Genomic DNA, 26,751 nt, shown 5'->3' on the forward strand with positions numbered 1-26,751 from the left:
ACTGTGTGACTGGGACAGCAGCTAGACTCAACAGCAAGTGTGAAGCTAGAGTCTATGATAGGCGTGTCATGGAGGGCCTGTCACATGCCCAGCCCTGGGCTGGGTCCCCAGGGTGGACGGAAAGATGAAAGAGTCCCCTTCTGCGCTAGAGGAGCGAACGACTCTAATAGGGGACTTGGAGCCCATCCTGGCTTAGCCGTGGCTGTGATAGGAGACCTCTGGTGTTCCTTCCTCCGTCTGCGTATCTGGGGATTGCCCGTCACCATGCCATTAGGGAAGGCTGGGAGGTCAGGGGTTTGCAGCTAAGCACTGACAAGGACCTATTGCCCCCACTTATAGCTTTTGAAGAGGCTGCTGGGCAAACTCAGGTAGAATTCCAAGGAAGGAGTGATGCCCAGGTTAGGATGCAGCCCGTTGTGTTCCTCGGGCGTGGACTGAAGGCGCCCGGTCAGCTTGGAAATGTGCAGGTGGAGGGAGGAGGCTGCGTCCAAGCGCATGAGCCCAAAAAACAGCTATCTCTTGCCTGCTCAGTTCAAGACCACCCTCCCCACCCCACTCGTTTCCCATAGTCTCACTCTGTGTCCTGGGATGTGGCTTTGTTCGTTGTAGTTCTGATGGTTGGAATTTGGGGGGGGCGGGGTATGGTTTGATTTTTTATCTCTCTTAGAGTGAAATGGAGTCTTCTAGAGGTCCTTCTACAACCTCTGCAATCTCTTTTAGAGATTGGCTTTGTGAATGAGATTAATGATTATTTCACTCGTTAACAACTCAGACCTGGTTCTTAAACCTCTTACGGTGGAGTGGAGAGGAGAGAGAGGTCAAAGCCCAGAGCGTGCCTGTGAGTGGCCCCACCAACTGCCCACACCCATGGGCCCAAGCTTGAGGGGCATGACGTGCTGCTGGGATCCCCTGTCTTCGGTAGCTTCTGGGAGGTTTTTAGCTCTCCATCCCTCTCGAGAAGATATTCTTTCCCTCTTTCTTTCACCTGTGCTTTTTTTCTTCCCAGGTCCAACCCTGCCCTTAAAAACACAGCTGCCGCCCGTGGCTGGCTGTGCGGTGGCTGGGGAGACAGACCTGCGCGGGCAGTTATAGCAGTGCTAGCCTGGCCATGATGCCAGCATCTTCCAGGGCAGCTGCGGGATGTAAAGGCAGAGGGAAGGACCCCGGAGGTCAGGACACCTGCCCAGGCCCGGAGCAATGAGATTGGGTTTATCAGGCTGGACCGTGCTGGGGAGAGATGCACTGACGAAGGGAACAACATGTGCATGAGGCCGGGAGTTTGACTTTTGACTTTTGGGGAGTCCCAGGGTTCTCCAGGGAACAAGGGGGACATGGGGTGGGAAGAGTGAGTGGGGCACGGAGTGTGCAGCGCATTATGTGGAACAGTTGGAACTTCATGGCTAAGGCTGGAAGTGGAAGAGTGCTGTGGGCAGATTTGCATTTTAGAAAGAAACCTCTTTATCTCCCCATGCTCTTCTTGGCATTGATGGTGTCCCGCTTCACCCCCTGTCCCCCCAAGCCCCAATCTTTTTGGCCAGGTTAGCACATACCGACTTCTCGGGGCTGACTGAGTTGGCCCCAAGCTGTTCCTGTGGCCCCTTCGGGTCAGGGCGTGCGTGCCCCTCCTAGGATCTGCCCTCCAATGGGCTGCACGGCTGGCTTGCACGCGGGGCAGCTGACTTCCCGGAGGAAGCTCCAGCCGCAGACTCTCAGAGCTGGCTGCAGGAGACCTGGAAGCTGACGCAATCCCTCGTCCTTTTTCCGTCCAACGGAGCTTTTGTCCTTGTTGTTGTTGGCGGTGAGCATTCCTCCCAGGGGGAGGCTGAGAGCTCTGCCAGCTCCCTTCTCATCAGGAGATTGCAACTGCGATATGATGAAAAACCCTCCGGTCTCCACAGCAACATCCCAGCTTATCCTCACAGTGTCCCGAATGGTCTCTGCTTAATTGGAAGAGGTTCAGGGGAGAACAGTCAAGACAGTGTCTCTGGCAGCATATTCCTGGAAGTAGAACGCGTCACCTTCTCAACTTAATTGGATAATTTATTTTAAATTGGGTGTGCAATCACGACAGGAAAATGTTCGTGTTAATAATACATATCTGAGATCGCCTGCCTGTGCCAAGAAGCCTGGTCCTGGCAGAGTTCTCTAATTCCCCAAAATAAATTTTATGAAGATAAAATGATGTACTACTGTCTGTCAGAGTGGAGAAAGAACAAAAGTCCAGCAAGCGTTTGCATCTGGAACTTTCTGGAAGGCTTCTGTTGGTGGTGAAATTCCACAGAAGACCCATCTCTCCTGGGCTCTGTTCAGGAGTGTTTTGTATATCAAAGCTGCCCCCTCCCCGTGCCCGGCTCTGGCTCTGAGTGTTAGGGGTCTGGTGTTTTTGTTAGGTGTCTTTTTTGTCCCCTTCCTGTCATGTCAGCTGCTTAGATGGTTTGAAGTACAACAGATGGCAACTACACTTTTGCTTGGGGGCTGAGGGGATAACCAGGACCTTTCTGGAAGCTTTTGGTCCTGGAAGCTGCCCAGTGAGGGAGGGGGGTTGGGTAGCTGATGGCCTCAGGAGGGTTTTCTAGTCTGGTCACACTGCTCTGGGAAGGAGTGGCTGATCTGAGGGGGCCAGGCGGTTGGTGGGGCCGGGGGGGGGGGGTGGGGGGAACTGCGTGGTGGTTGGGGGAGCTGTTTTGCACATGCTTCCAAGCTAGCTTCGTGGTGGCACTCCGTGTTCCCCCAAATAGGGCAGTTGCTAAGAAACACCCGGAGTCTTGGGAGTACCTTCAACACTGTGCTGATGGGGCTGCTGGGCTTGGTATTCGGCTGCCAATGCTCCAGCCGCCTAGCCAAATCCACTTACGTCAGGCTGTTGCCCAAGCCCACACTGGTCTGCCGGCATGAGTGTTCCTGCTTCTGGACAGCTTCTAGCTGCAGGAGAATTCAGTGGTTGTGTAGACAAACTGACAGAACCCCTAACATTCACATCATACCGCCCACCACCCACCCACCGGCCCAGCTGCTCCTCTGGGCCCCCCCACCCCCACCCCACACCTCCTGCCTGTGCTCTGACAACAGTTTACCTCAGCTCCTACCCCCAGTTTGTGACATACGGAGAGGAAGCGCACTTGTATGGAGGATTTGTGTTAAGCCAGCACTGTGCTAGATATTTTTACATTTATGGACTCCTCTTCTAATATGTGAAATGCCTGTCGTCACAGTTGGTAATGGACCCATTTTAGAGGTAGGATGCTGAGTTTCAGAGAGGTTAAGTGATAGATCCAAGATGAAGCCTCTGGTAGGTGGCAGAGCTGTCTGTCTACGACGCTTGAGCCCAAGGTCCATGCTCAGCATCATGAAGCCAGAAGATCACACAGCTATAGAGCCTTGGGCCCAGACTTGAGCCCCCCATTCCTATTCCTGATTATCACCCAAGGGCAGGCAGAGAGGGGAGACCAACCCCTGTTTGTTCAAAATGACAGCGGGGAAATGGCCGGCAGCGCTCTGAGCCAGCTGAAAGCAGGAGGCTTGGCGGCCCCAGGACCCTGCCCCCACCCACTTCCTAGATGTCCAAATGACACTTCCTAAAGAAAGCCAGATCCAAGCCCGGGCCCCCTCTGCCCGTGTGCCTGCCCGGCATCCTGCAGCCTCCTGGAAAGACTCCAGACCCCCTCACCACCTGGCCCCGAACAGACTGCCTCTCCTGTACCGCCCCGGCCTGCCACCCTCTCTTGGCCTCTACTCAGACTTCTTCCTTCCCCGGGCTCTCCCTTGGCCTTTTCTGCCTGGTCCACTCCAGCTCCTCCCCACACCCTCCCTGCTTCTCCTCCACTTGATGTCTGCACTTGGCATTGCCTTCACTCTCTTCCACCGTCCTTGTGCCTGTCTTGCCAATCGTGTGCTGGTTTTCCTTACCAAGTCCAGTTCTGTGCAGCATCTGGCATGCAGTGGTGCCAAATGAATGCGGGACGAGCGTGAAACAAGCCAGCAGGCTTCCCTGTAGCACGGAGAGAAGTCTGTCACCTCGGGGTGTCGGCACCGCACGGGGGCTGAGAAGCCTGCCCGCCTGCCCGCCCTTTAGCAAGTGAGGACCCGAGCGCGCAGGCGGATGTTCAGGAGTGTCGGTGGCCAAGCCAGGGTGAGAACATGCTCCCAGACCACCTGCGGCTCCCAGCCCCTCCCGCTGGAGGTGGCAGCTCCCTGCCCAGCCAAGCGCATGTGGGGGGACCAGTTTTACATTTTGTTGTGTTAACACTCCAGAGGACTTTAATAAAAATACCCTTGAGTGCTGAAAGTGAGCCAGCAGGGAGACAGCAGTCTCAGTCCAGGAGAAGCAGCCACGAGCCCAGAGAGGGCAGAAAAATGCTCCTCGTGTCCAGTCCGAGGTTGGGCATCCTGCCAGGCTTCTCTTGTTTGCAGGCCTTCGGGCGAGCACGGGGCTCGGGCAGCAAGGCTGAGCAGCCCTCCCATGTCAGGCTGGCCGAATTTGGAGAGACGGTTCACGCTGCTGTCTAGCAGTGCCAGGGAAGAAAGAAATCTCAACCCAAACCACAACGGAACGTCCCCCATGAGTCAGCCAATTCTGAGACCAAGTTGGACCTCTTTACTGGTGGCACATTACTCTTAGAAGTTGAAAGTGGGCTGTGGGTGTGTGCATGTGTGCACGTGTGCATATGAGCTGGTGTGCGCACTCCAGGCTTAAGCTTCAGACAGAGAACAGCTCAGGCTCCAACTGTCTCCGTGTGTTGCGTACGGTGGTGCAGCTGCCCACAGGCAGGCCATGCCCTTGGGAAAGGCTGTGCCCCCTGCCCTGCTGGACAGAGTCTTGGGGGGACAATATGTTTCCTAGGGCTGCTGTAACAAAGGATCACAAACTTGGTGGCTCAAGACAACAGAAATTTATTCTCTCAAAGTTCTGGAGGCCTGAAGTCCAAAATCAAGGTGTCCACTAGGCAGTGCATGCGCCCTTCAAGGGCTCTTGGGGAGAATGCATCCTGGCCTTTGCCAGCTTCCAGTGGCCCTGGCAGTCCTCACCGTCCCTCGGCTGTGGCTCATGGCTTAGTCTCTGCATCTGTCCCTCTCCTCCTTCTGTGCCTTCTTCCCTGGGTGTCTCCTGGAGCCTTTCCTCTTGTCGTAAGGGCACTAGGTGTTGACTTTAGTGTTCACCCTAACTCCCTGATGATTCTGTCCCAACATCCTTCTCTGGTGACCTGGGCAAAGATGCCATTTCTAAATAAAGTCACATTCTGAGCTTCTGGGTGGGAATGAATTTGTGGGGGTGGGGAGGTGGGTACCGTACAATTCAATGCTGACGGGAGAGACGGGCCCAGGGAGAGGCAGCTCGGGTTGCTGGGTTGGAGTCCTCTCAGGGCTGCTCCTCAGGGTGGCAGGTGTGAGGTGAGCCTGCCCGCAACAGGTCCGTGGCAGAGCTCAGTATGGCCCTAACAGTCAGATGCTTCCAGGAGGGACCCTGATTCACTTCCTCTTCTGTTCCTCAGAGCTTAGCAAGGAGCCTTCCGTATGAAAGTGTCTGAAACGCTGTCGAAAGAATGCTTGCTTGTTATAGAGGAGGAGCTTGGAGCATGACTCCTACAGTGAGGACTTGTTCTAACTTTGGAGAGAGGACAGTCAGGTTTTGTGTCCGGAAAGGGTGAGTCAGCCAGTGGTCTGGACGGGAACCCAAAACGAGGAGCTGAAGCCAGGGTGTTGGCTGGGAACCGGTGGCCTCGAGACTCGTCTCTGCTACTTACTCGTTGGTAAACTAAGCCTGATGCCCTGGGCCCTTCATCTGTAAAATGGGTATCAAAGTGTAGGGATTGCCTGACGTAAGGCATAAGCCTTCAGGAAACTATATGAGGTACCCATATAAGGAATTTAGGCAATTTGTGGGGAACCTGGCTGGCTCGGCTTGTGGAACATGCAAGTCTCAGTCTCAGGGTTGTAAGTTCAAGCCCCACATTGGGTGTAGAGATTACTTAAAAATAGAATCTGTTATTTTTTTCCCCCAAGATTATTTATTTGACAAAGAGAGACACAGCGAGAGAGGGAACACAAGCAGGGGGAGTGGGAGAAGGAGAAGCAGGCTCCCGACTGAGCAGGGAGCCCATGTGGGGCTTGATCCCAGGACCCTGGGATCATGACCCAAGCCAAAGGCAGATGCTTAATGACTGAGGCACCCAGGCACCCTTAAAAATAAAATCTTTTTTAAAAAAGGAACTTAGATTATTTGAAGGCCAACTACAGTGAAAGGACAGTGTGGTATCGTGGGGTTGCTGTACAGTTAGATCATTGCTTGCTAAGTGGAATTGTACTAGGTGAGAGGTCATGTTTGGAGGACCTGTATGAGTGGGGCACTGACATATATTGATTTTTTAGAAAAAAAGATGCTGTGCAGTATTGTTCTGCTCTTAGAGATGAGCAAACAGAGGCTTCTAGAAGTTCAGTACCTTTCCCAAAGTCAGAGGAAGTAGACAAACTGGGATTTGGACCCAGGTCGGTTCACCCCGTGCTGGTTCTATTTAGCGTCTGGCCCATCAAGGCTCAGAGAGGCTGGCCGGCGCTCCCCGTGCTGTCCGTGCTCCCCTCCGAGCACTCCTACAGTCAGGCTGTGGATGTGGAGGCCAGCTGCCTCTTGTTTTCCCCTCAGCCTTGTCTCCTGAATGTCACCCACATCAGGGTGGGCTTTTGATGTCCCGTCTGCTGAAGTGGAACTGCCAGGCTCCTGGGGCCTCACACAGGGTCTCCAGCAGCGTGGCACCGTGCCCCCTGGGAGTGGAGAAGCGCTTCTGTTTCCAGCAGAGGAACAGACTTTAGGGAAAGCGGGTCTTCCTCACGAGGAGCTGGAAACGACCATTCCCGAGCACCCACCTTGCTTCCCTGGCACCAAGCTGGTTTCCCAGGCACGCTGTGGTTACCCCACGATTACTCTGGAATACTGACTTGAACAGCAGCCTCTGAGCCAACGGCAGCTGCTTTCTGGGAGAGGGTGCGGCCGTGGGATAAAAAAGGCTCCCGTCTTGGCACTCCTTAGAATTGGTTTAAGCTTCGGCTCCACCAGCGACAAGCTGAAGGGTCTTGGGCTAGTAAGCTTTTCCGAGCCTGCTGCTTTCTTGGGGGGGCGGGGGGGGAGAGCTTATTTTGAATTGATACATATTGAATGCATGCTATTAAATGTGAAAAAGCAGAGGAGCAAAAAAGAAATACTACACTTTTACATCTTTTGAGGTTTATTTTTTCTTCTTGTATTCTGTATATATAGTTGTTTCATTAAGATAATGGATACATCTATGAGTGCTTTTTTCAGCTAATGTGCATTGAAAGACATGGGGGGAATGTTAACACTGTTTTGTCCTCTAAAACAGCTCCGTGGTTTTCCACTCTAAGCCCTCCTGTTAATCTAACCCACCGTTGTGGGATAGGAAATTGGGTCTCACCTTCCTTCCCATCAACAGCCTTGACTTCTTCATCTTTAAAATGGGATCCCAGCACCCATCTTGCCAGGTGGCTGTGCGAGTTTGGTCTGTGGTCAGCGCTCATCAGTTTGGTCCGTGGTCAGCGCTCATCCCTTTCTGGTCACAGGTTCCTTTCACGTAGGATCTCTACTGTGGTGAGATGCACATTGTCAGAATCAATCCATCTCTCTTCCCCTGCCCCGAGATCCTGCGTACGGGTGCTCAGGGCCAGCAGCCCACATGGCCCTCCCCCTGAGGCGCAACCACGGCAGACCCTGCAGAGCTGGGCTGCTCCCTCCTGCCTGGGCAGTATGTTTCCTGCTCTAAGCAGCGGAGAGCAGTGGAGCTCAGAGGGGTGTCTGGTTAGTGTCCTTACCGCTCGCCGGGCTGGACGTGCTGCCTTTCTGCTAAAGCTGCCATGGCCTTTGGAGCGGGACCCTTCCATTTCACATCTGCTGTCCCCAGGGCTGGCCCTCTCCCCACTGCCCCTGACCCCTGAATTAATTGGTGTGTGTGAGGTTTCCTTCACAGTGCATGTCAAAGTCTGGCCACGCTAGGCATGGTATACGGTAAGCCTTCTATTTTTTTGTCTGAACCCAACTAAATAAAACATCATGTTTCCCCCTGTTGGTTGAGATATATAAACCAGATATAATTCTGTCTGCCATACACCCCAGCGTGGTACCCAGGACTGTGGACAGAGTGAGGGGGGATATGCACAGCCTTCTAGGAGGTTTAATTTTTACTATTTGTTTGCCACTGGAGTGGATAGGGAGTGGATTTTATGTTTTGTTTTTGCTTACATGGGAGGACAAAAATACCAATAATGAGAGCTGCTATATATTGGGGGTTATCACGTGTGTCTGTAGCAGGTGTTCTACTATAAGCCTTATATGGATTATCTCATTCAATCCCATGAGGCAGATGGTAGATCAGTCCCCATTTTATAGATGGGGAAACTGAGGCACGTGGCTGGTAAGAGGCAGTTGCCTCTCTAGAACCACTCCTTATAATCCCACTGGCAGCCTTTGTGACAGAGCCAAGTGGGTATTTATGGAAGGATCTAGGACTCTCTCCTCTGCAGCCCCTGCTGCTGTGAGATTAGGAAGAGATCGGGCTGTTGGGAAGAATGTCCTACACCACCTTTCCTGCTGTGTTCAGGAGCCGCCGACATCTCTCCGTTTTGAGAACAAGATAGGAGAGTTGCAGAATCAGAGGGGAGGCGTCCTGTGGTTCCCAGAAGCCCTCCCATGGTGGGGAGGCAAGGGCATGGTAGCCATGCTGATGGGGATCCCATAACTAGTCTGGCTCCTCCTGGGGCCACGAGCAGCCCAGGGAGAAGTGACAGCTGTGGTGAGAAGTCTGAGCACTGGCAAGTCCGATACATGACCTTAGATCAAAATTGGGGTGCGAGGGCAGAGCCGACACAGACTGCTCGTATTTGCCATGGATATGGATATGTGCAATCCAAGTTTATTCAGCTCTCACAGGAGGTATGGAGTTGTAAGGTTTTGCTTATGGCCCTTACCATATGTCTGGGAGTTTTCAGTCTGAAAATGCCAACAAGAAAGCACATACACTTATACATATGGGACACATTCACGTGGAGCTTGAACCAGCCTGGGGATCAGCCACAGAAAATTCTCTCTCTCATGGGGTAAAGCCTCCAGTTTCCTGCCTGGGTCAGTTCTCTTTACAGTGAGAGTCATTCACTCAACAAACATGTAGTTAATTTAATATTATTCTTCATAACATCAAAATTAAGAAGGTAAATTGAATTCCTCAAGCATCTCTTCATTATCTAGCACTACATATAATTTTTTTTCACGATCATAATACAGTAGACCCATTTCTAATTTATCCACTGTATAGCATTATTTACACAGGCCCCTTCTTTCTCTTCAATGTGAGGAGAAGGCAGAGTTGAGTGTCTGTTTACATATTTAAACACACTTATAGGCACCTCTATTTTTACCAGTATGCCTGGAACCTGTCAGGGCAACAGGGAAGGGAGGGAAATAGAAAACTGACTTGTTCTCTGTTTTCCATCCAGTTAGCAGGAAATAACTAAGGGAGACTCTCACTGGTCCCTCCGTTGCCAGAGGTGGCTGGTGAATCAGGAAGGGCTACTCTGCCCAAGATGGCCGCCTTGGTCCTGCCCGCAACAGGCTTTTTGCCCTTGAGGCTCCTGCCATCTCAAGACACCAACTTGGACGTGGCTGTGGTGGAAGCAGCTTCTGCTGTCACCTGGAACTTCCACGGAGGGTGTGTGGGGTGGATGTTGTTTCCCCTCCTGAAGTTGGTCATCCTTGCTGCCTGTGACCACACACGGAATATAGGGTCAGGAATCCAGCCTGGTTGTGGAAACACACTGAATAGGAAATGATGAACAGGGAGGCTGGTCCCACATGTGTAAAGGGAAGTAGATGTGTGCAACTGTTGGTCTAAAACCATGCTGGAGAAGTCGCTCTGCTCAGCTGGACACAGCATTTGTCAGGTTACCAGGCAACTGTAGGCAACACATACTTGTGGGTCTGGGAGGAAGGGGTGAGAAAACCGACTTTCCGTAAATATTCACATCACTTTTCATAATAAGAGTCTGTCCCCAAGCACTCTTGTGTCCTGGGCAGTCTCAGCCCAAATCTTGTATCCCCTTCCATTGTGGCCAAGGGCTCTGGAATCAGACTGCCTGTGTATTAGTTTGTGAACATAGGTAATTTATACTCTCTGAGCCTCAGTTTGCCCATCTCTAAGATGGGGATCCTAATAGCTCCAGTCTCTCAGAGGATTAAATGAGTTAACGGTGGCCAAGTTCTTTGTACCCGGCCTGACAGGTAATAGGTGCTCAGCAAGTACTATCTATTAGTCCTCTATGCTGTGAGTTTTCTCAACAGACTCCTCGTGGGGCACATTCTTTTTTTTTTCTTTTCATTTCTTCTCTTCTCTTCTCTTTCTCTCTCTCTCTCTTTTTTGTTTTGTTTTGTTTTGTTTTGACCAGACTTTTTATTTAGTATTCTGTAGTTGCTTAACGTACTCTTAAATGTTCTTGGGATTGGGGGAGGGGACAGGGGAGGTTTTTATAGATGCCCAAGGAAATGTCAGAAAAGCAAAATTTGGCCTGCTTTATCCATTTGTTTTGGGGGGTTTACTGGGTGACTAGCACTTTCCTTACATAAGCATCTGATCTCAGGTTTTTCATACTGAGAACCTTGAGATTTCCGTTTGAAGACCCTCTGAAATCCTGAGAGCAGCATACCCTGACCTCCCTCTAACAGCCAGCTTGTTTGTTTAGGCGGAATGATTCACCTCTCGATTTTATTTTTATTTTTATTTTTTTTAAAGATTTTATTTATTTATTTGACAGAGAGAGATCACAAGTAGATGGAAAGGCAGGCAGAGAGAGAGAGAGAGAGAGGGAAGCATGCTCCCTGCTGAGCAGAGAGCCCGATGCGGGCCTCGATCCCAGGACCCTGAGATCATGACCTGAGCCGAAGGCAGCGGCTTAACCCACTGAGCCACCCAGGCGCCCTCCATTTTATTTTTTACTAATTTTTTTTAAAGATTTTATTTATTTATTTGACAGATCACAAGTAGGCAGAGAGGCAGGCAGAGAGAGAGAGAGGAGGAAGCAGGTTCCCTGCTGAGCAGAGAGCCCAAAGCAGGGCTCGATTCCAGGACCTGAGCTGAAGGCAGAGGCTTTAACCCACTGAGCCACCCAGGCACCCCTCACCTCTCCATTTTAGATGGCTAGATGTTTGCTGAAGGTCTTATAATTGCTTTGCCTCATTTACTGGGAAAAATCAGATATAGGACATGGCCTTTGGGGACACTTTTAACTTGAAAAATTACAACACTGGTACACAAGTCAAGTCTCAACACATTTAACATTTGCTTATTGAAAGCATTGTCATAAAGTCAAATAAGATTAAACAGGTTTTACTTTTTCTTGCGGGACAAACTCTTCAGAGACCATAGAGATATCTTCAAACGTGCATGCCACCCCAAGCTCCCAGGGTCTGCCTGTGGCATATGCCTCCTCTGAGTCTACCCACTACCTAGGGCTCAAGCTGTGGACATCCTGGCGGGAGCCTTTCCTTCCTGGCTCCCCTCCTGTGAGCAGATTTCCCCTGTGCAGGGTTGGGCTCTCAAACAGCGGGGCTACAGTGGCCTGAACCTCCTTCCTGCACCCTCCATACCCCTTCATGCCCAGATTGTCCGGTAGCCAGATCTACTCCATCTTTCCTGCTGGAATAGACCAACAAGGCCCACGCTGATTCTTTCCAAAGGTTTCTTCCTCCTTCTGGTCAGCTCCATCCCCGCCACTGTAACCTTTTCCTCAAAAGCTCCGGTGGTGTCCTGGTAGCTCCCCCCACCCCAGAAGCAGCAGCTGCCACGAGGCCCCTCTTGCGATGCCTGAATTCAGTGTCCTTTGTGGAGGCTCCTTTTTTATCTTCAGAGTAGGGTTATCGCCATCACCATCCAGCCATAGAAGATTCCCACAGTCTTCCATTTAAAGGTAAATGTTGGATGGACCTTGAGAGCATTATGCTAAATGGAATAAGAGAAAGACAAATACTGAATTATCTCACTTATGCATGGAATCTAAAAAAGCAGAACTAGAAACAGAGTAGAATGGTTACCGGCAGTGGTCACCGGGTGGCCGAGGGATGGGGAAATGAGTAGTTGTTGGTCAAAGGTACAAACTTCCAGCCACAAAATGAGTAAGTTATGGAGATCTAAGGTATGGATGGTGACTGCAGTTAACAATACTGTATTACCTACTTATAAGTTGCCAAGAGAGGAGAGTTAAATGCTATCACCACCACAACAAAATGGTAATTACGTGAGTGGTGGATGTGTTAACTAACCCAATTGTGGTAAGCATTTTGCAATGATATACATGCATCAGATCTTCATATTGTTCATCTTAAACCTCACAATGTTGTATGTCAGTTCCATCTCAGTAAAGCTGGGGGGAAAAAGATTCTTCATGTTCTTTAAAAAAAAAAAGAAACCACTTCCGTGATGTATGATTCGCATACCATCCAGTGGACCCCTTGAAAGCATACAGTTCAGTGGTTTGAGTATATCTACAGAGTTGTGCATCCAAAACCACAGTAAACCTTAGGACATTTTTACTATCCCTCCCAAACCCATACTTTTTAGTGTGGCCCCTAAATTCTTCCATGTCACCCCCAAATCTTAGGAAATGACTCTTTTGTCTCTTTAGGTTTGTCTATTCTAGACATTTGATAGAAATAGAATCATCACATACCCGGCCTTTCTTTCACATAATGCATTCATGGTGCATGTGTCTGTACTAATTTCCTTTTTATGGCTGGATAATGTTCTGTAGTGTGAATATACATTTTGTTTATCCATTTGTCAGTTGATAGTCATGTGAGTTGTTCCTTATTTTTTTTTTTAAAGATTTTATTTATTTGAGAGAGGGAAAGGTGGGGGGCGGGGAGGAGCAGAAGGAGAGGGAGAAGGAGACTCTGTACTGAGCACAGAGCCCAGGACTCTAAGATCATGACCTTGATTTCCTGAGCTGAAATCAAGAGCCGGCAGGTCAACCGACTGAGCCCCCCCACCACCATGCTCCTTCTTTGTTCTTTTTAATACATCAAAGCCCTGCTCTTTGAGACTACCTTTTAGTTCCCAACCATTTTCAGGAGGAGAGGCCTTTTTGTTATTTTTAATCACAGCCCCAAATGACTCCTTGGTTTGCTTATGCATATAATCCCTGCTCAGATGTTATGTTCTGAATACCCGTAATAAAATTAAAGGTTAAAATTAAAGGTTAAAAAAAATTTTTTTTATAAGAACATGCCTGAAGAAATGATTCAGACCATACAGTTTCTCTTTTTTTCTATGTAATTATTTGGGCTTTAATGACTCTGTCAGTTTAGATGGATGTTGGAACTGGCTGAGGACAACATAAAGTTTTCACCTAGGGAGAAAAATATTAACGAAAACCAGAAATATCTTAGAATCATAGCAACAGAACGTAGCAGCAGAACGCCAGGCAAGTGTCTTTTCTTCTTACTGAGAACCCAGTCTGGGTCAGGTGGCACAGGTGACACCCTTATTTAACCCTATCCTGCCGGGAGTGGACTTCACCTAGGCATGTTGTGTACCCATGCCTGGTGGGGAGCCCACCGAGACGCTGCCAGCGAGGCTCGGGTGGAACTTCCAAGTTTCCCAAATTTCTTGGAAGATGTGTAAATGGTGTTCAGCTTTGCTAGTGTTGAGTGTGCAGTTGAGGTCAGATGGGGTAAATGGCATTCAGGTGGTTAAATTTGCAGTCCCCAGCACCAGGCTGCCAGGCACTGGAACTGTTATGCCTCAAATCTAAGAATCTAACGTGCTCAGGGGATGGGAGCCTCCTGTGGGCTGGTGCTGAGCGGAGGTTCGCCAAGATTTGCGTTACTGGGATTTCCGGTGCTGAATGGGGACATTGTGTGTCCCTCCCTTCGCTGCCTGCCCTGAGGGATTCCTGCTCAGAAATCCCAGTGGCATAGTAAATATGCCCTCCCCTCCGGATGGCTGGATAAATTCACTCTTGGGATTTGATGATCTGTTTAAGGAAGAAAACTGCAAAACAGCATGCTTTAATGTAACAAGAGGGAAGGCAAAAACATAATATACTTACGTTTATATACCAAACGATGATCACAAAAGGAACATCAAATTTAATTAAATTTTGTCTCTATGGCATATTTGAAAGTTGTTGAGAGAGGAGATCCTAAAAGTACTCATCACAAGGAAAAAAAATATTACACTCTGTGTGGTGATCATGTTCACTAGACTTGTGACCACCTAAAAGTAATACAATGTTACCTGTCCTCGCCATCTCCATTTTGAAAATTTCACCTCTACTAAGGGGTTCCTTGACTCTCCCCACCGAAATTTTTGTGGAAATGAGAGAAAGCTCAGGCTCCAGAATGAGATGATCATGGTGGTTTTTGGACGGATTACTCCCCACGTCTGAGCTTGTGTCCTAAGATGACACCTTCCACCCTCCAGAAGGATGAGGTATGAGAACGGATCAGAGAGCTTGTGCACAAATCTGGTATATAGTAGGTGCTCAATAGGAGTTACTGCTTCTAAAGTAGTTCTCCCCCAAATGATTTTTTTTTTTTTTTTAACACCCTCACTCAATACCCAAGTTTTAGGAGGAGCAGTTTGCAAGGAAACATTTCTGGGTCTTTTCCCCACAGGATGGCGCTGCTAGCTCTTTGTGTTCGAGGGAGACCATCTTGGTCTCCATGGAACACCTTGCACCCCACAAACCTTTGATAGATATTTGCTGATGTTCCCATGTAGTAAACCGCAAGAACAGTAGAGAGCCTTTCCGATGAAGTCTGTTCTCCCAAAGGGGTGTGAACATTTCTGGCGTGATTATTGGTTTTCATTTACATCCTAATGTTTGAGGACTTGGAGCCATAAACTGAAGAGCCAGAAGTAGATACTAGCGACTTAAAATACTGTAGGAGTGATGTAAATATCAAAGTAGACAATTTGTTTTTTCCTCCAGTGGCTTTCTTGGCAGAAAATTGAAAAGAAAAAAAATGGCTACATGACTTAAGAAAACATTGTGGTGGCTGGTGATAATAACTTACATTTCTATAATGTGTTCCAGCTTACAGAAGGCCTTCCTATTATTATTTCATTGAATTCTCACAAGTCCCAGAGGTAGGTAAGACAATACTGCATTATGGCGAAGGAAACGCTGCTTCGACCACTTACCTACCATGTGGCTCATGTGGGTTATTTAAGCGCTGTAAGCTTATCTTCTTAAGTTTTAAAATGGGAGTCCAATCATTTAGTTTTTGGGTAATAACACCTTCTGTTTAGGATTTCCGTACAGATGCTTATGAGATGGTGCATGGACATTGTTGGCCGCATACTAAGTCCTTAGCAAATGGGGACGGCTAGGGCGTTATTAGGTAGAATAACTCTTACTTCACAGATGAGGAAACTAAAAACGGCCATCACTGTGCCAAAGCTCACACCGTTCGTAACCACAGAACTGGAAAGCAGATCGAATTCTGCTGCCTCCAGCCCGAGTCCCCTTTCCGCAGCACCGTAGCCAAGACGTGTCCATCAGGAGGCATGTGTCATGCTGCTGCCAGCCAAACTCCCTCTGCCAACGAATGTCTTCCTGTTTCTCTGGTGCACTGATCTTTTCACTGTCCCTTCTTGTGTTCACAGAACATCATCAAAAAGGTGATTGGGCAGAAGTTTGTGTACAAGTTTGTGTCTTTCCCGGAGATACTGAAAATGGACCCTCACGCGGTGGAGATCAGCCGGGAGAGCCTTTTGCTGCAGGACAGCGAGTGCAAGGCCCCCGCCGAGGGCCGAGAGGCCCACAGACACGGCTTGTCGGCCCTCAAAAGTGCCAGCCGCAACGAATACATCCACTCAGGCCTGTACTCGTCCTTCACCATTAACTCCCTGCAGAACCCACCAGAATCCTTCAAGGCCATCAAGACAGAGAAGCTGGAGGAGCAGCCAGAAGACAGCCCTCCCGTGGAAGAAGTCAGGACTGTCATCAGGTTTGTGACTAATAAAAGCGACAAGCACGCCAGCAGGCCTGTGGTGCCCCTGCCCTCCACGTCTGAGGCCTTCCTGGCCTCGTCGGCCTCAGCCAAGGTCTCCTCTTTAATGTTGCCAAATGCCGCCAGCATTTCGTCTGCTTCACCCTCCTCGTCTCGGTCCCCATCCCTGTCCCCCAGCTCGCCCCTCCCTTCTGAACACAGAAGCCTCTTCCTGGAGGCCGCCTGCCATGACTCCGATTCCCTAGAGCCCTTGAACCTATCATCGGGCTCCAAGACCAGGTCTCCATCTCTTCCCCCAAAGGCCAAAAAACCCAAAGGCTTGGAAATCTCTGCGCCCCCGCTGGTGCTCTCCGGCACCGACATCGGCTCCATCGCCCTCAACAGCCCAGCTCTCCCCTCGGGATCCCTCACCCCAGCCTTCTTCACCGCACAGGTAAGAGCCCGTCCCCATGCTGGGGCTGCATCAGACTCGGTGGCAGAGTGGAAAGGAAGAAAGCAAGCAAGGCAGCTTCCTTCGGCCCTTTAAAAGATCATCTTAGGGCCCATAGACCAAAGTCACGGTGTGAGTGTAAAGGGCAGTTACTTCTCCATCCCCAGACCAAGGTGTCCACAAGAGAAGAGGTTTGGGATATTGGTTACGGTGGGATGCTTCCCTGGTTTCTTGCTTTCAGTGGCTGAAGGTGATCATATTATGGAACATCACCTGGGCCTTCAAAGCAGATCCAAATAATATTTTCCTAGGGAAAGTGGAGCAGACCGAGTGACATTTCAGAAGGCATTTGGGCTTTATGAGATCTTTTTTTGCTTTGTTTTGTTTTGTTTTTTAAGGGAGAGAAAGGAGGGTGGAGGAGCAGAGAGAGAGAGAATCTTAACCAGGCTCCACGCCCAGTGCGGAGCCCGACGTGGGGCTCGATCTCACAACCCTGAGATCATGACCTGAGCTGAAGTCAAGAGTCGGACACTTAGCTGACTGAGCTGTCCAGGCGCCCTTGAGCTTCATGAAATTTCTATGATGGGGTCCTCTCTGGGGGGGTGGGGCACCTGATAAGTAGCCATTTGCTTTCTGTTACTGAGAAGATAGATGTGAAGTGATGCTGCTGTTGTGTTCAACTGGGTGGATCTGCATTGTCCCAAACATCAGGGCCACACCAAGCAGTGAGGAAGAATCTTCACCAAAAGCAGTGCTATTCTGAGAAAACCCATCATTAACTCCTCTACGAGAAGGCAGCCTTTTCCTTTAAATATCATATGCACATGCTCTTTCTTGTCCGCTGGCGTTCGTAGGGCAAAGGCAGAGCCAGGGTTGGTAAAGTCTATTTCTGCTTCCTCTGGAAAATTGGACACACTTTGGTGGCAGAGGTGAAGCACATTGGCCTTGGTGTCACAGACCAGATTTGGTTCCTGGCTACACTGCTGGGGAGCCCTGAGACGGTGGGCACTTGCTCTCTGCTGTTTCCACATCTGTGAAATGGATTATTGGGAGGACTGGATGGGATAACGGCCATGGTCCGAGAGAGCTATGGCTCCCAGGACTGTGAGGCCGCTGGGAGCTCCCTCACCTGCCCCTGCTCTCGTTGCCATCACCGTCCCTGCCGTAGGCGTCAGAAGGGGCAGCCGTGTCACAGAGATTCACTTTTGCTGGTTGCTGGTCCAGACACTTCGCACGCACCACTCCAGTCATTCTTCGTGGCTGGCCCATGAAGTAGATACTCTTCTGTCCCATTTTTCCAGCTGAGGTAAATGAGGCACTGAGGTAAAGTAGCTCATCCAGGGTCACACAGCTAGCAGGTGGGAGGAGCAAATTTGAACCTGGTTGTCCTGCTCCAGAATCCATGCTCTTAATAAAATGCTCTTGGCGTGCCCACTGGGAAAACCTCCAGTTGTCCCTGAGCATAACCATCCGTGGAGTCTGCCAAATAGCTGAGAGCAGCTCTTGGCCACTCTCCTCTCCATGGCTTCTCCCAAACTGATTGTGTCCCAAGGATTTTGTGTCTGCCCCAGCTTGCGAGCTAGTGCTACTGAGCTGCCACCATGGAGGGGAGGGCTAAGGGCTCAGTTACTGGTCAGAATGAGCATATGTGCTATTGATCAGGCATTTTCTGATCAAACAAAACTGTCCAGGGACTAGGGGCTGCGGAGTGAGTGGCTCAGAAACAGCGGTTCCTCAAGTAGTTCAGAGAAGTAACTTGAGAAGAGGGCGGGGGCGGGGGTAGGCACGCTCTGAGTATCTCTTCCCCTGGCCTCCTTTGTGTTCACAGCTGTAAGGTTTACAAAGATCTCAAGCCAGACCGAGGCCAATTCAGATTTCCGTATCTGCTTTCTCTGTGAGCCTGCATCACCATCTCCGAACAGATGGCCAGTCCTGTTGTCTCAGGAAAGCTGCTCAGGCTGGCCCTGGGGTTTTGGATCTGGACACAGTGAATTTAGGGTGGCTCTGCCCAGTGGGACTGAGGAAGGTATGGCTGGGCAAGGGGAGGGGCGTACCTTGACATGAGGCAGGGATAGAATGTGGATGTGAACAAGGGGATGCTCAACTCAGGACTGCGAGACAGGAACTACTAGAACAGCCTAAAACAGGAGAGGGGAAAGCATTGGAAAGCCAGATGCTTTAAGAGAGGACTTGTGCCTTGGGCAGATGAGAGTGAATGGTCCTCAGCCAAGCTGCAAGGGTAGGACCTTGCTTGTGAGCTGGTGCCAGGGAGTCTAAGAAAGGGGACCAGCGCTTCCTGAGGAGAGAGAGGGCAAGGGCAGGGGTCTATTGCCATGACAGGAGAGTAGACGTAAGGTCTCTGGCTGAGAGTGCCTTTGGACCAAGCCGAGGGGCTGGGGTGGCTACAAGGCAGTGTAGTGCTAAGTGGAGTCAGAGGAGTTAAGGGTTGGCTTTGGGAGATGGTGTAATCTCAGGACTTGAATTCCCTCACCTTCCAGCAGTGTCAGCTCTGTACCCAGTGCAGCCGAGGGTGGCCACAGGGAGGGAGAGAGCAGAGAAAGGGCAGGACTCAGGGGGGGATATTCATTCACCCAAGTGGTTTCTCTGAGATCGGACAGGATAGTCACACCTGTGTGGGCTTGACAATCCTCCAGCTCTTTAAGGTGGGCCTAGAAATCAATGTAGGATTTGGATTCTCAGAGATTTTGCTCCCCCAGGAGCTGCTTTGAGTGGCTTATAAACTAAGCCTTGAGGGCGCCTGGGTGGCTCAGTGGGTTAAGTCTCTGCCTTCAGCTCAGGTCATGATCTCAGGGTCCTGGGATCGAGCCTCGAATCTGGCTCTCTGCGCAGCAGGGAGCCTGCTTTCCCCCTCGCCACCCCCACCCCCCCTCGCCTGCCTCTCTGCCTACTTGTGATCTGTCAAATAAATAAAATCTTTAAAAAAAAAAAACAAGAAACAAAAAACTAAGCCTTGAGCCACGGTTCATCCTCAGGGGACAGTCTGAGGCAAGGTCACCTCCAGCAGCCCGTCTCATCCTAAAGAGTGAGCCCATTTCCCTGCAATCCCCCTAGAGGGCAGGAGCGAAAGCCTTCCCTTTACTTCCAGGTCAATTCTGGGGGTTTCCTCTCCTGAAGGAGACTTGGGGCTTTTCTCCCACAGGCAGCAGTGATGTCTCATTCTCACAGTTCACTGGTTTCCCTCCTACCTTAGCATTTTCGGCTGTAGAAATTACTTTCCTCAGTGGGGTGTGCTGTGTGCAACGTGACACTGTTTGCATGTAAACATTTTGCTACCGGCGGGACTGTCCTGTCAACTTTTCTTAACAGTTGGCTTTAGAAGAAATGAAAGGTGTGCTCTAATAACTTGATACCCTGAAAATGAAGTTCCCAGGGATATAGTTTATCTCAAGAACTGTTTGTTTGTATTTTATCTTATCCCGAGAATAATTCCCAGTTATTTTCGGATAGAAATATGGCAGAAGGAAGGGTAGGATTAAGAGAGTCTTGGCATGAACAGGGTCATGTGGTTACTTTTCCCTTCGAGGATCATATTAAACCACCCACCTTGCATAGGCCCAAATTCAGATTTGAAATGTCATCGATGGTGTACATGAAAAAATGTTCATCATTCTGCCACTTGCCCCAAACCATAATCTCCATTCCCATCGAAAATACTTACGGAGCATTTGCTGGGATCTATACAGTGCAGCTGAGATTACTCTTGATTTTTTAAGGATCCAAGATCACAAATATAGACAGACATGATGATCACCCAGACTCCCGTCAAGCACGGACTGCAAGGAACTGAGGGCTGAGAATACAAAAGCCAGCTGTGTACCGAGAAGCGATGTAGTTGGAGCTCAGCCAGAGGTCATATTGGACTGTTGGTAGAAAAGCAAGGATGTTATCTCTCATGGCATGAGCTATAGACATTGAGATGAGGGAGGAGCCAGGATGCGAAACCCTCATGATTCCTAGCCAGGTACCATGGAAGCCTAAAGAGTGCCAGTTAGAACTTCCAATTCTCTGTATCTTCTGCACCTTGGTGTCCTCTGTCCCTCTTCCTTCCGTTTGCCTCTTCTGTTGTCTCCCTCCTCATCTCTTAGCAATGTAGTTAGTTCAGAATTAGCGGTTGGCGCATTGCTTTTCCCTTCATTCATGCCAAGGCTTCTGTTAATTTCATGTGTGATGTTTAAGATGCTGAACTTGGATATATGCGGGCATTGGGGCATGAACTCACCGTCAGAGTCTGAGCATGCATGCCCCAGGCTGTTTTATTAGCGGCAGCCTTGAATGGCACTAATTGAGTAGAGACAGCTGGCAGAGGACCGGAATGCGAGAACCTCCTTTCATTTACTGGTAGATGTAACAACTTTGGGCCAAAATCATCAGGTGGGAATTTGGAGTAAAATGGATGTGTTCTCTGAGGAGCTCTGCCCTGGAATAGGCTCTCATCTTATTGTCTCCTAGGCCATTATCACAAGAGGATGAAAGTTTGTTTCTTCCCTTTATCCCACTCTCTTCAACACTTTTCCAGCTTAGCGTCCAGCTTTCTCTGTACTGACCCTAGGGAAGAGGTTGTCCTTTTAGAAGCTCTTTGCAGTGAACGATGTTGCTGGTAGAGTTCTGCGTGACTGACGTTCCAGCTGAAGTTTCTTCCTTCCCTAGGCTCTGCCCAAGATAAAGGATCTGTGGTAGAACCCTCCCACTTTCCACCTTGGCACCTCTCTCATCTCTATCTGTTGCCATCATGGTCCCACTGCCTGCTCTCCAGCTCTGCTCCTACTCCTTTTTCCCCTCCTACCACTGACAACACCTACTTTAGACTCTTAAGGAGTTCTGGTCCCCCTTTCATTAAGATCAGCAGAGTCAGTGCTATGCAGACTTATGTGTGATTGAACTTCTCTTTTAAAGTCTTCAAAATTGATGTTTTTATTGAATTTGGGCAACTCCAGGAGTCTCCAGAAGTAGTTACCTTATTTGGTTGAGGATTTGTTTTTAACCCCAGAATGGCACTGTCATGGATTCTGTTGGTGTCCCTGAGAGACTAAGATTTGTGATGTTTGTTGGTACAACAGAATGTTAAATGGACACCCTGATTTCCTCTCCTTTATTTTCTAAAGCCCGAAAGACTTATGAAAGTCTTGGTACCTCAAATTATCAAATCAAATAATCTGCAAATAGTTCTTGTTGGGAGATAACCGGTAAACACCTACCATTTGCTAGTGACTGGGGTGTACAGAGGCGAGCAAGACAGTTCCTGCTCTCCTGAGCTTATAGCTTGCTGTCCAATAGGTGAAGAATATGGGGCAATACAACTTAGGGTGATGTGAAATGACAGATGTCTCTGAAAACTGGCTGAGGAACTTTTAGACTTGTTTTGATAGGAAATTACCAGCTTGCTGGGGTTTTAACTTGAGAGATACAATAATTCCTTTTAGAGTCTTTCAGCAAATAACTATCAAGGATTATTTGCAGATCACTGAAAGGATACCAGAAGTACATACAGTGCCTATTTTTAAGACCTTCTAACCTAGCCAAGACAAGGTATACAGATCGACAACAGCACGTGTCAAGAGTCAGATACACAGTGCAGAGAAGCACCATTAGGAACAGAAGAGGGAAAGATCATTTAGTTCAATTCAGCATATAGGAACTGAGCACCTATCGCGTGTAGGTGTTGTGCTTGGAGCTGGGGATACGAACGTCAGTTAGATAATCTCTGATTGTAAATAGCTCATAACTTGCCTTAAATGGTTTAATATAATGTCCCAAATCAGTACAAAAGAAATACTAAGGAAGAAGGTATTAATGCTGCTGAGGATGGGGAAGAATGTTGACAGGGTTTCATGGGAGACGTGTTCACACTTGCGCAGGGTGTTGAAGGATCGGTAGTAGTCATCTGGCACGTAAGGTGAGGAAGACATTGTAGGCAGAGGAGCAGCCACGCCATAAAGATGTGAACTAGCTTACTGTGTAGGGGCAGTACAGTAGTTTAATAAGGGATGGAGGGATAAATTCCAAAGGTGAAGGACGCAGTGGGAAATGGGGCACGAGTGGCATAGAGTTGTGTTCTAGAAGTCATCCTGATGATGTAGATTGGGGTGGGGTGAGGCTGGACCCAGTTAGGATACCATGATAATATTCCAGATGAAAGACAAGGAGGATCTAGATCTAAGGCTGTGACCTTGGGATGGGGCCACAGGAGACAGATCTGAGAGAGACATAAGGAATTGTCCATAGGATTTGGTGACTAATCAGGTGTGAAGGTTGTAGGGTAGAGCCAGGAATTGACTATGAGGAGCATGGGAGGAAGAATCAGCTCATGGTGAAAGGTTGGTTACAAGTTCATTTTGGGCTGAGAAGCCTGTAGGACATAAAGGAGCAAACATCCAGCTACGGCTGGAGCTGAGGTGTTTGGGCCTGGAGATGTTAGGGAGTCACCAACATGTAAGGGGTGCTTAAAATCATGGAAATGGATGAGATCACCCATGGAATGGGTCTAGCGTGGGGAAGTGTGGGTTACGTAGTCAGGGAAGTTCTGGAACTAGTGCTGAAGAACTAGTGGGTTGGAATTCTTTGTGTTCAGGACACATCAAGCCAAGTAGGAGGGTTCATCTAGAGAAATTAAGGAGCCTATGAAACTAGGTTATGGGGGAACGTAGAATTGTGGCTAAGGCATTTTTTTCCCCTGAAACTGGAAGAATTTCAAAAAGCGTCTTAGGGTGACTGATTTGGTGGTGGTGCTCAGAATAGATAGAAAGAGGGACCAGAGGAACAGGGGCTGGTTTAGGAGGCATTTACTGAATGCCATCTCTAAGCTTATAGGGCCTTGAATGCATCAGGAATGGAAATGGGGGGCAAAAATCAGAGTCAGTTCAAAGAAGGATCCACAGGTCATCCCCAGAGGTTGTAGCAAGTGGGAGACCATTTTGCATCTCAGTGACGAGGATGCTGGATTGTAGACAGGGCTGTAAGTCCACGGATCATGTCTTGTTTTATCATTGTATCTCTGGCACCTGATACATTATCATGCACTCTGTATTTCTTGAGTGGATAAATGGCTGGTATTGTTGATAGAAATGGAGGAGTCCTAAGAAACACTAGACTTGGAAAGAATGTGAGGTGTTTAGTTTGAACATGGGCATTCCATTGGACATGTCCAACAGGTCACATGTGAGAGGATGTACGTAGAGCTACAGATCGCTTCAGCTCATCAAGTATTTAGAAACCGGGTGCTATAGGAATAAAGATAAGCATCCTACCTTAAAGGCTACAGAAAAAAGTATAAGAAGAATATGCAAATTACTATAATATGATACAGAAATTGTTAAGGGAAAAGGGGGTTATAAAGTGTTACAAAGATTCAGGAAAAAGACAACTTTCACCTGGTGGAGGGAAAAGCAGAAAAGTCTCCTTTGAGGAGGTGGAGTTTTCATGGGCAGAGGGAGGCAGGGGTAGGAAAGAGGAAGAGGTCTGAGGGTCTGGTCCAGGCAGAGGGCCATGAACCAGGGCACAAAGGTGGGGGATGTCTGGGTAATGCCAGCTCACCAGGTTTAGCTTGAATGTGCAGGCTTTGTAGGAAACTGTATTATGTGGAAGAAGAACTGAGTTGAGGATGAAAACAAGATCCTGCTTAGATGGTCTTTCCCCTTGAACATCAATGCCCTTTGCTTCAGGTCCTAGGGCATCTCCTTCCCTGAAGCTGGTGGGATCAGGAACTCCCTGTTTGCCATTCAAAAGAGCCCATTTGCTAAAGTATTTTTTGGTGAAGGAAGAGGAAGCATGCGTTTTGCTGTGGCTTCTTTCTTTAGTGTCTAACCCTCAGGCCCAGCCCACCTTGATTCCAGGAACTTGTGGAAAAAGGCTCTAAAAACTCGCACTGTATTGGAGATTACCCAGGGTGAGCATTAATAGGAACATTCCTTAAAAGAGCAACCAAATAATTTTTTCTTTACAGCCACAGGATCTTCAGGGAGAAGAGGGGTCGGGGTGGGGAGAAGAGCGAGTGAAGTCATTTCACAATATTTATTTGCATATGTTATAAAAGATATTCCAAAAGATTAAACGTGGGAAACAGAAGACTACTATATTCTGAGTACGTCCTGTATCCCTTTGAAACAGATGTGCAAACATCTCACATCCAGACCTGGGTACACATTTTAGACTAAAATAAAACTTCATGTATTGCTCAAAGGATTAAAATGGAGTGGATGTGTATTTATGGCCATGAATAAGAGAAAGGTAGGTTTTGTAGTCTAGAAGACTTACCGTCTCTTAAGAGCTTTGGGACCTTTATTGGTAGTTAAACTGGAGGCCCTGAACACACTAGTTTTTGAATGTTAACGTGGCATAACGTGGCTGGATTTTCGTTCCAGAGTAACAAGCAAAGTTAGTTCTCAGATGACCTGAGTTTCTGGACTTGAGCCTAATATGACTGAGAGGAGTCTTGAAGGTACTGGCTGACTTGACTGGTTTCAGAACCCTGAGTACTTTTATACACACATTGAGAACTTTTCCCATGAACAGATGAAATTCATTGAATAAGTATGTTGGGTACACTTGTGATCAACACTTCTGAGCATTTGTTATGTGCCAGGCACATATTAAGAGCTTTACGTACACCATCTTATTTTCCCTGCAGTCGTTAAGGTAGGCATTTTTTCCTCCCCATTTTATAGATTTGGAAACCAAGGCATAGAGCGGTTACCTAGGTGGTAAGTAGTGGTTCTGAGGTTGGAACCCTAGCAGAGCCCATGCTGAAGCGTTCAGTCTTAATCACCAGACCAGATGGCCCAGCATATTTGTAAAACTGCCTTGGATTAGAAGTGGGAAGCTTATCTAAAACATGTATTTATTCTAGTAACCTCATAGATTATTCCATGTGTAGGAAATGCTGTGGAACCGAAGACTCAACATGGTATAACTTAGTTTACCTTCCAGCAGTGTCACAGTTTGAGAACCTTTGGATGTTTGTCTCTGTGGAACAGAACAGACCTTTCGACTTAGGTTTATGCCAGATATTCTCGATAATTAGCGAAGCTGTTGGGGCCAATTCTAGGAAAAAATAACACTTTAGCATCCAGAGTGATGTAATTGGCAATGCTGGCGCCTTTGCTGTGGTGCTTCTTACACAGAGCACCTTATTGACATCACAAAACCACTGAGGGGCTCCTTCTAGTCAGCAAAGGTGCAAAACCACCATGGGCCAGGGAGTTTGCCTCAGCTGAGAATAAAAGCCATGCAGACATACCAGCTGGGGCGAGTTGTTTCTTCTGTCCTCCAGCTCGCTTGCAGGCCAGGACTCCTGCTGTGTGTGTGCAAGCAAATGCAGTCCTTGGCACTCTCCTGGGAAACCCAGAGTTTTGGCTTTACACCCAATCTAACAAGAAAGAATTTTTTTCCTCCTCCAAACCATTGCCAGGGAGATGAATTCTCATCAGCCTCATATCCGGAATGGAATCTTTGGAAAACCCAGTTCAGAATTTTTGCAGAAGCTGCTACAGGGTATTTTAACAACAGGTCCTAAAATCTTAAAGGGCCATTGATGCCCATGAAAGTGAAGCTCGAGAGGCCCTTTAAAATGTGTGTAATGGATGTCCACTGTAGGAAAATAATATAGATTTAAAAAAAAAAAAAAAGGCCCCTTCATGGAATCCCATTTTGTACACTAAATCATCTTTAATGTGGGAAGGGAAATAAATTGAAGGAACCATCTGGATGAATACTGCTATAAACTTGAGAGTGTTCAGAGTGTTTAGGGAAGGTAACTTGTCCATACTTTGCTCCTTTATAAAATTGCTAATACCATCAGAACTGAAGAAAATTAAACTGTGCGCAGCCTTGCAGAAATTACATAGTTGTCAGATTTTCCTAAGATGGGAGGGCTTGTTTCTTGGTTCGTGGCTAGTGTACCTAGCCGCACTGCTGATTATGGCCAGAATTAGGGGATACCTTTATCAAAACCTGTGTATGTGTTTTTTTCCCAGACACCAAATGGATTGCTTCTGACCCCGAGTCCACTGCTATCCAGCATACATTTCTGGAGCAGCCTTAGTCCAGTTGCTCCACTGAGTCCCGCCCGGTTGCAAGGGCCAAACACGCTTTTCCAGGTGAGCATCTAGAAATGAATGTTTAAACAGCCAGCTTCTAAAGGGTGTGTTTCCCAATAAATACTGTAAAGGTAACAGAGTTCTAGCCTACCTTTGGATAAAATGTTAAGTTTCCACGGGGAGTTAATGGTGCTGTCAAACCCAGCCTTCAGAGGCAGAGATTTTCATCGAGGCAGAAATGGCGTATTCATGTCAGATATCGC

General features: G+C 48.4%; 1 protein-coding gene across 1 annotated transcript in view; it reads left to right on the forward strand.

Moving 5' to 3' along the window:
* Positions 1 to 26,751, forward strand: part of ELK3 (ETS transcription factor ELK3) — a 68,647-nt gene that overhangs the window by 32,497 nt on the left and 9,399 nt on the right. The window contains exons 3-4 of the mRNA XM_047739413.1: positions 15,660 to 16,439; positions 26,426 to 26,548. Coding sequence (XP_047595369.1) covers positions 15,660 to 16,439; positions 26,426 to 26,548 — 903 coding nt within the window. The remainder of the gene's footprint in view (positions 1 to 15,659; positions 16,440 to 26,425; positions 26,549 to 26,751) is intronic.

Source organism: Lutra lutra, chromosome 8, assembly GCF_902655055.1.
Source record: "Lutra lutra chromosome 8, mLutLut1.2, whole genome shotgun sequence".
In the NCBI taxonomy this organism is placed as follows: domain Eukaryota; kingdom Metazoa; phylum Chordata; class Mammalia; order Carnivora; family Mustelidae; genus Lutra; species Lutra lutra.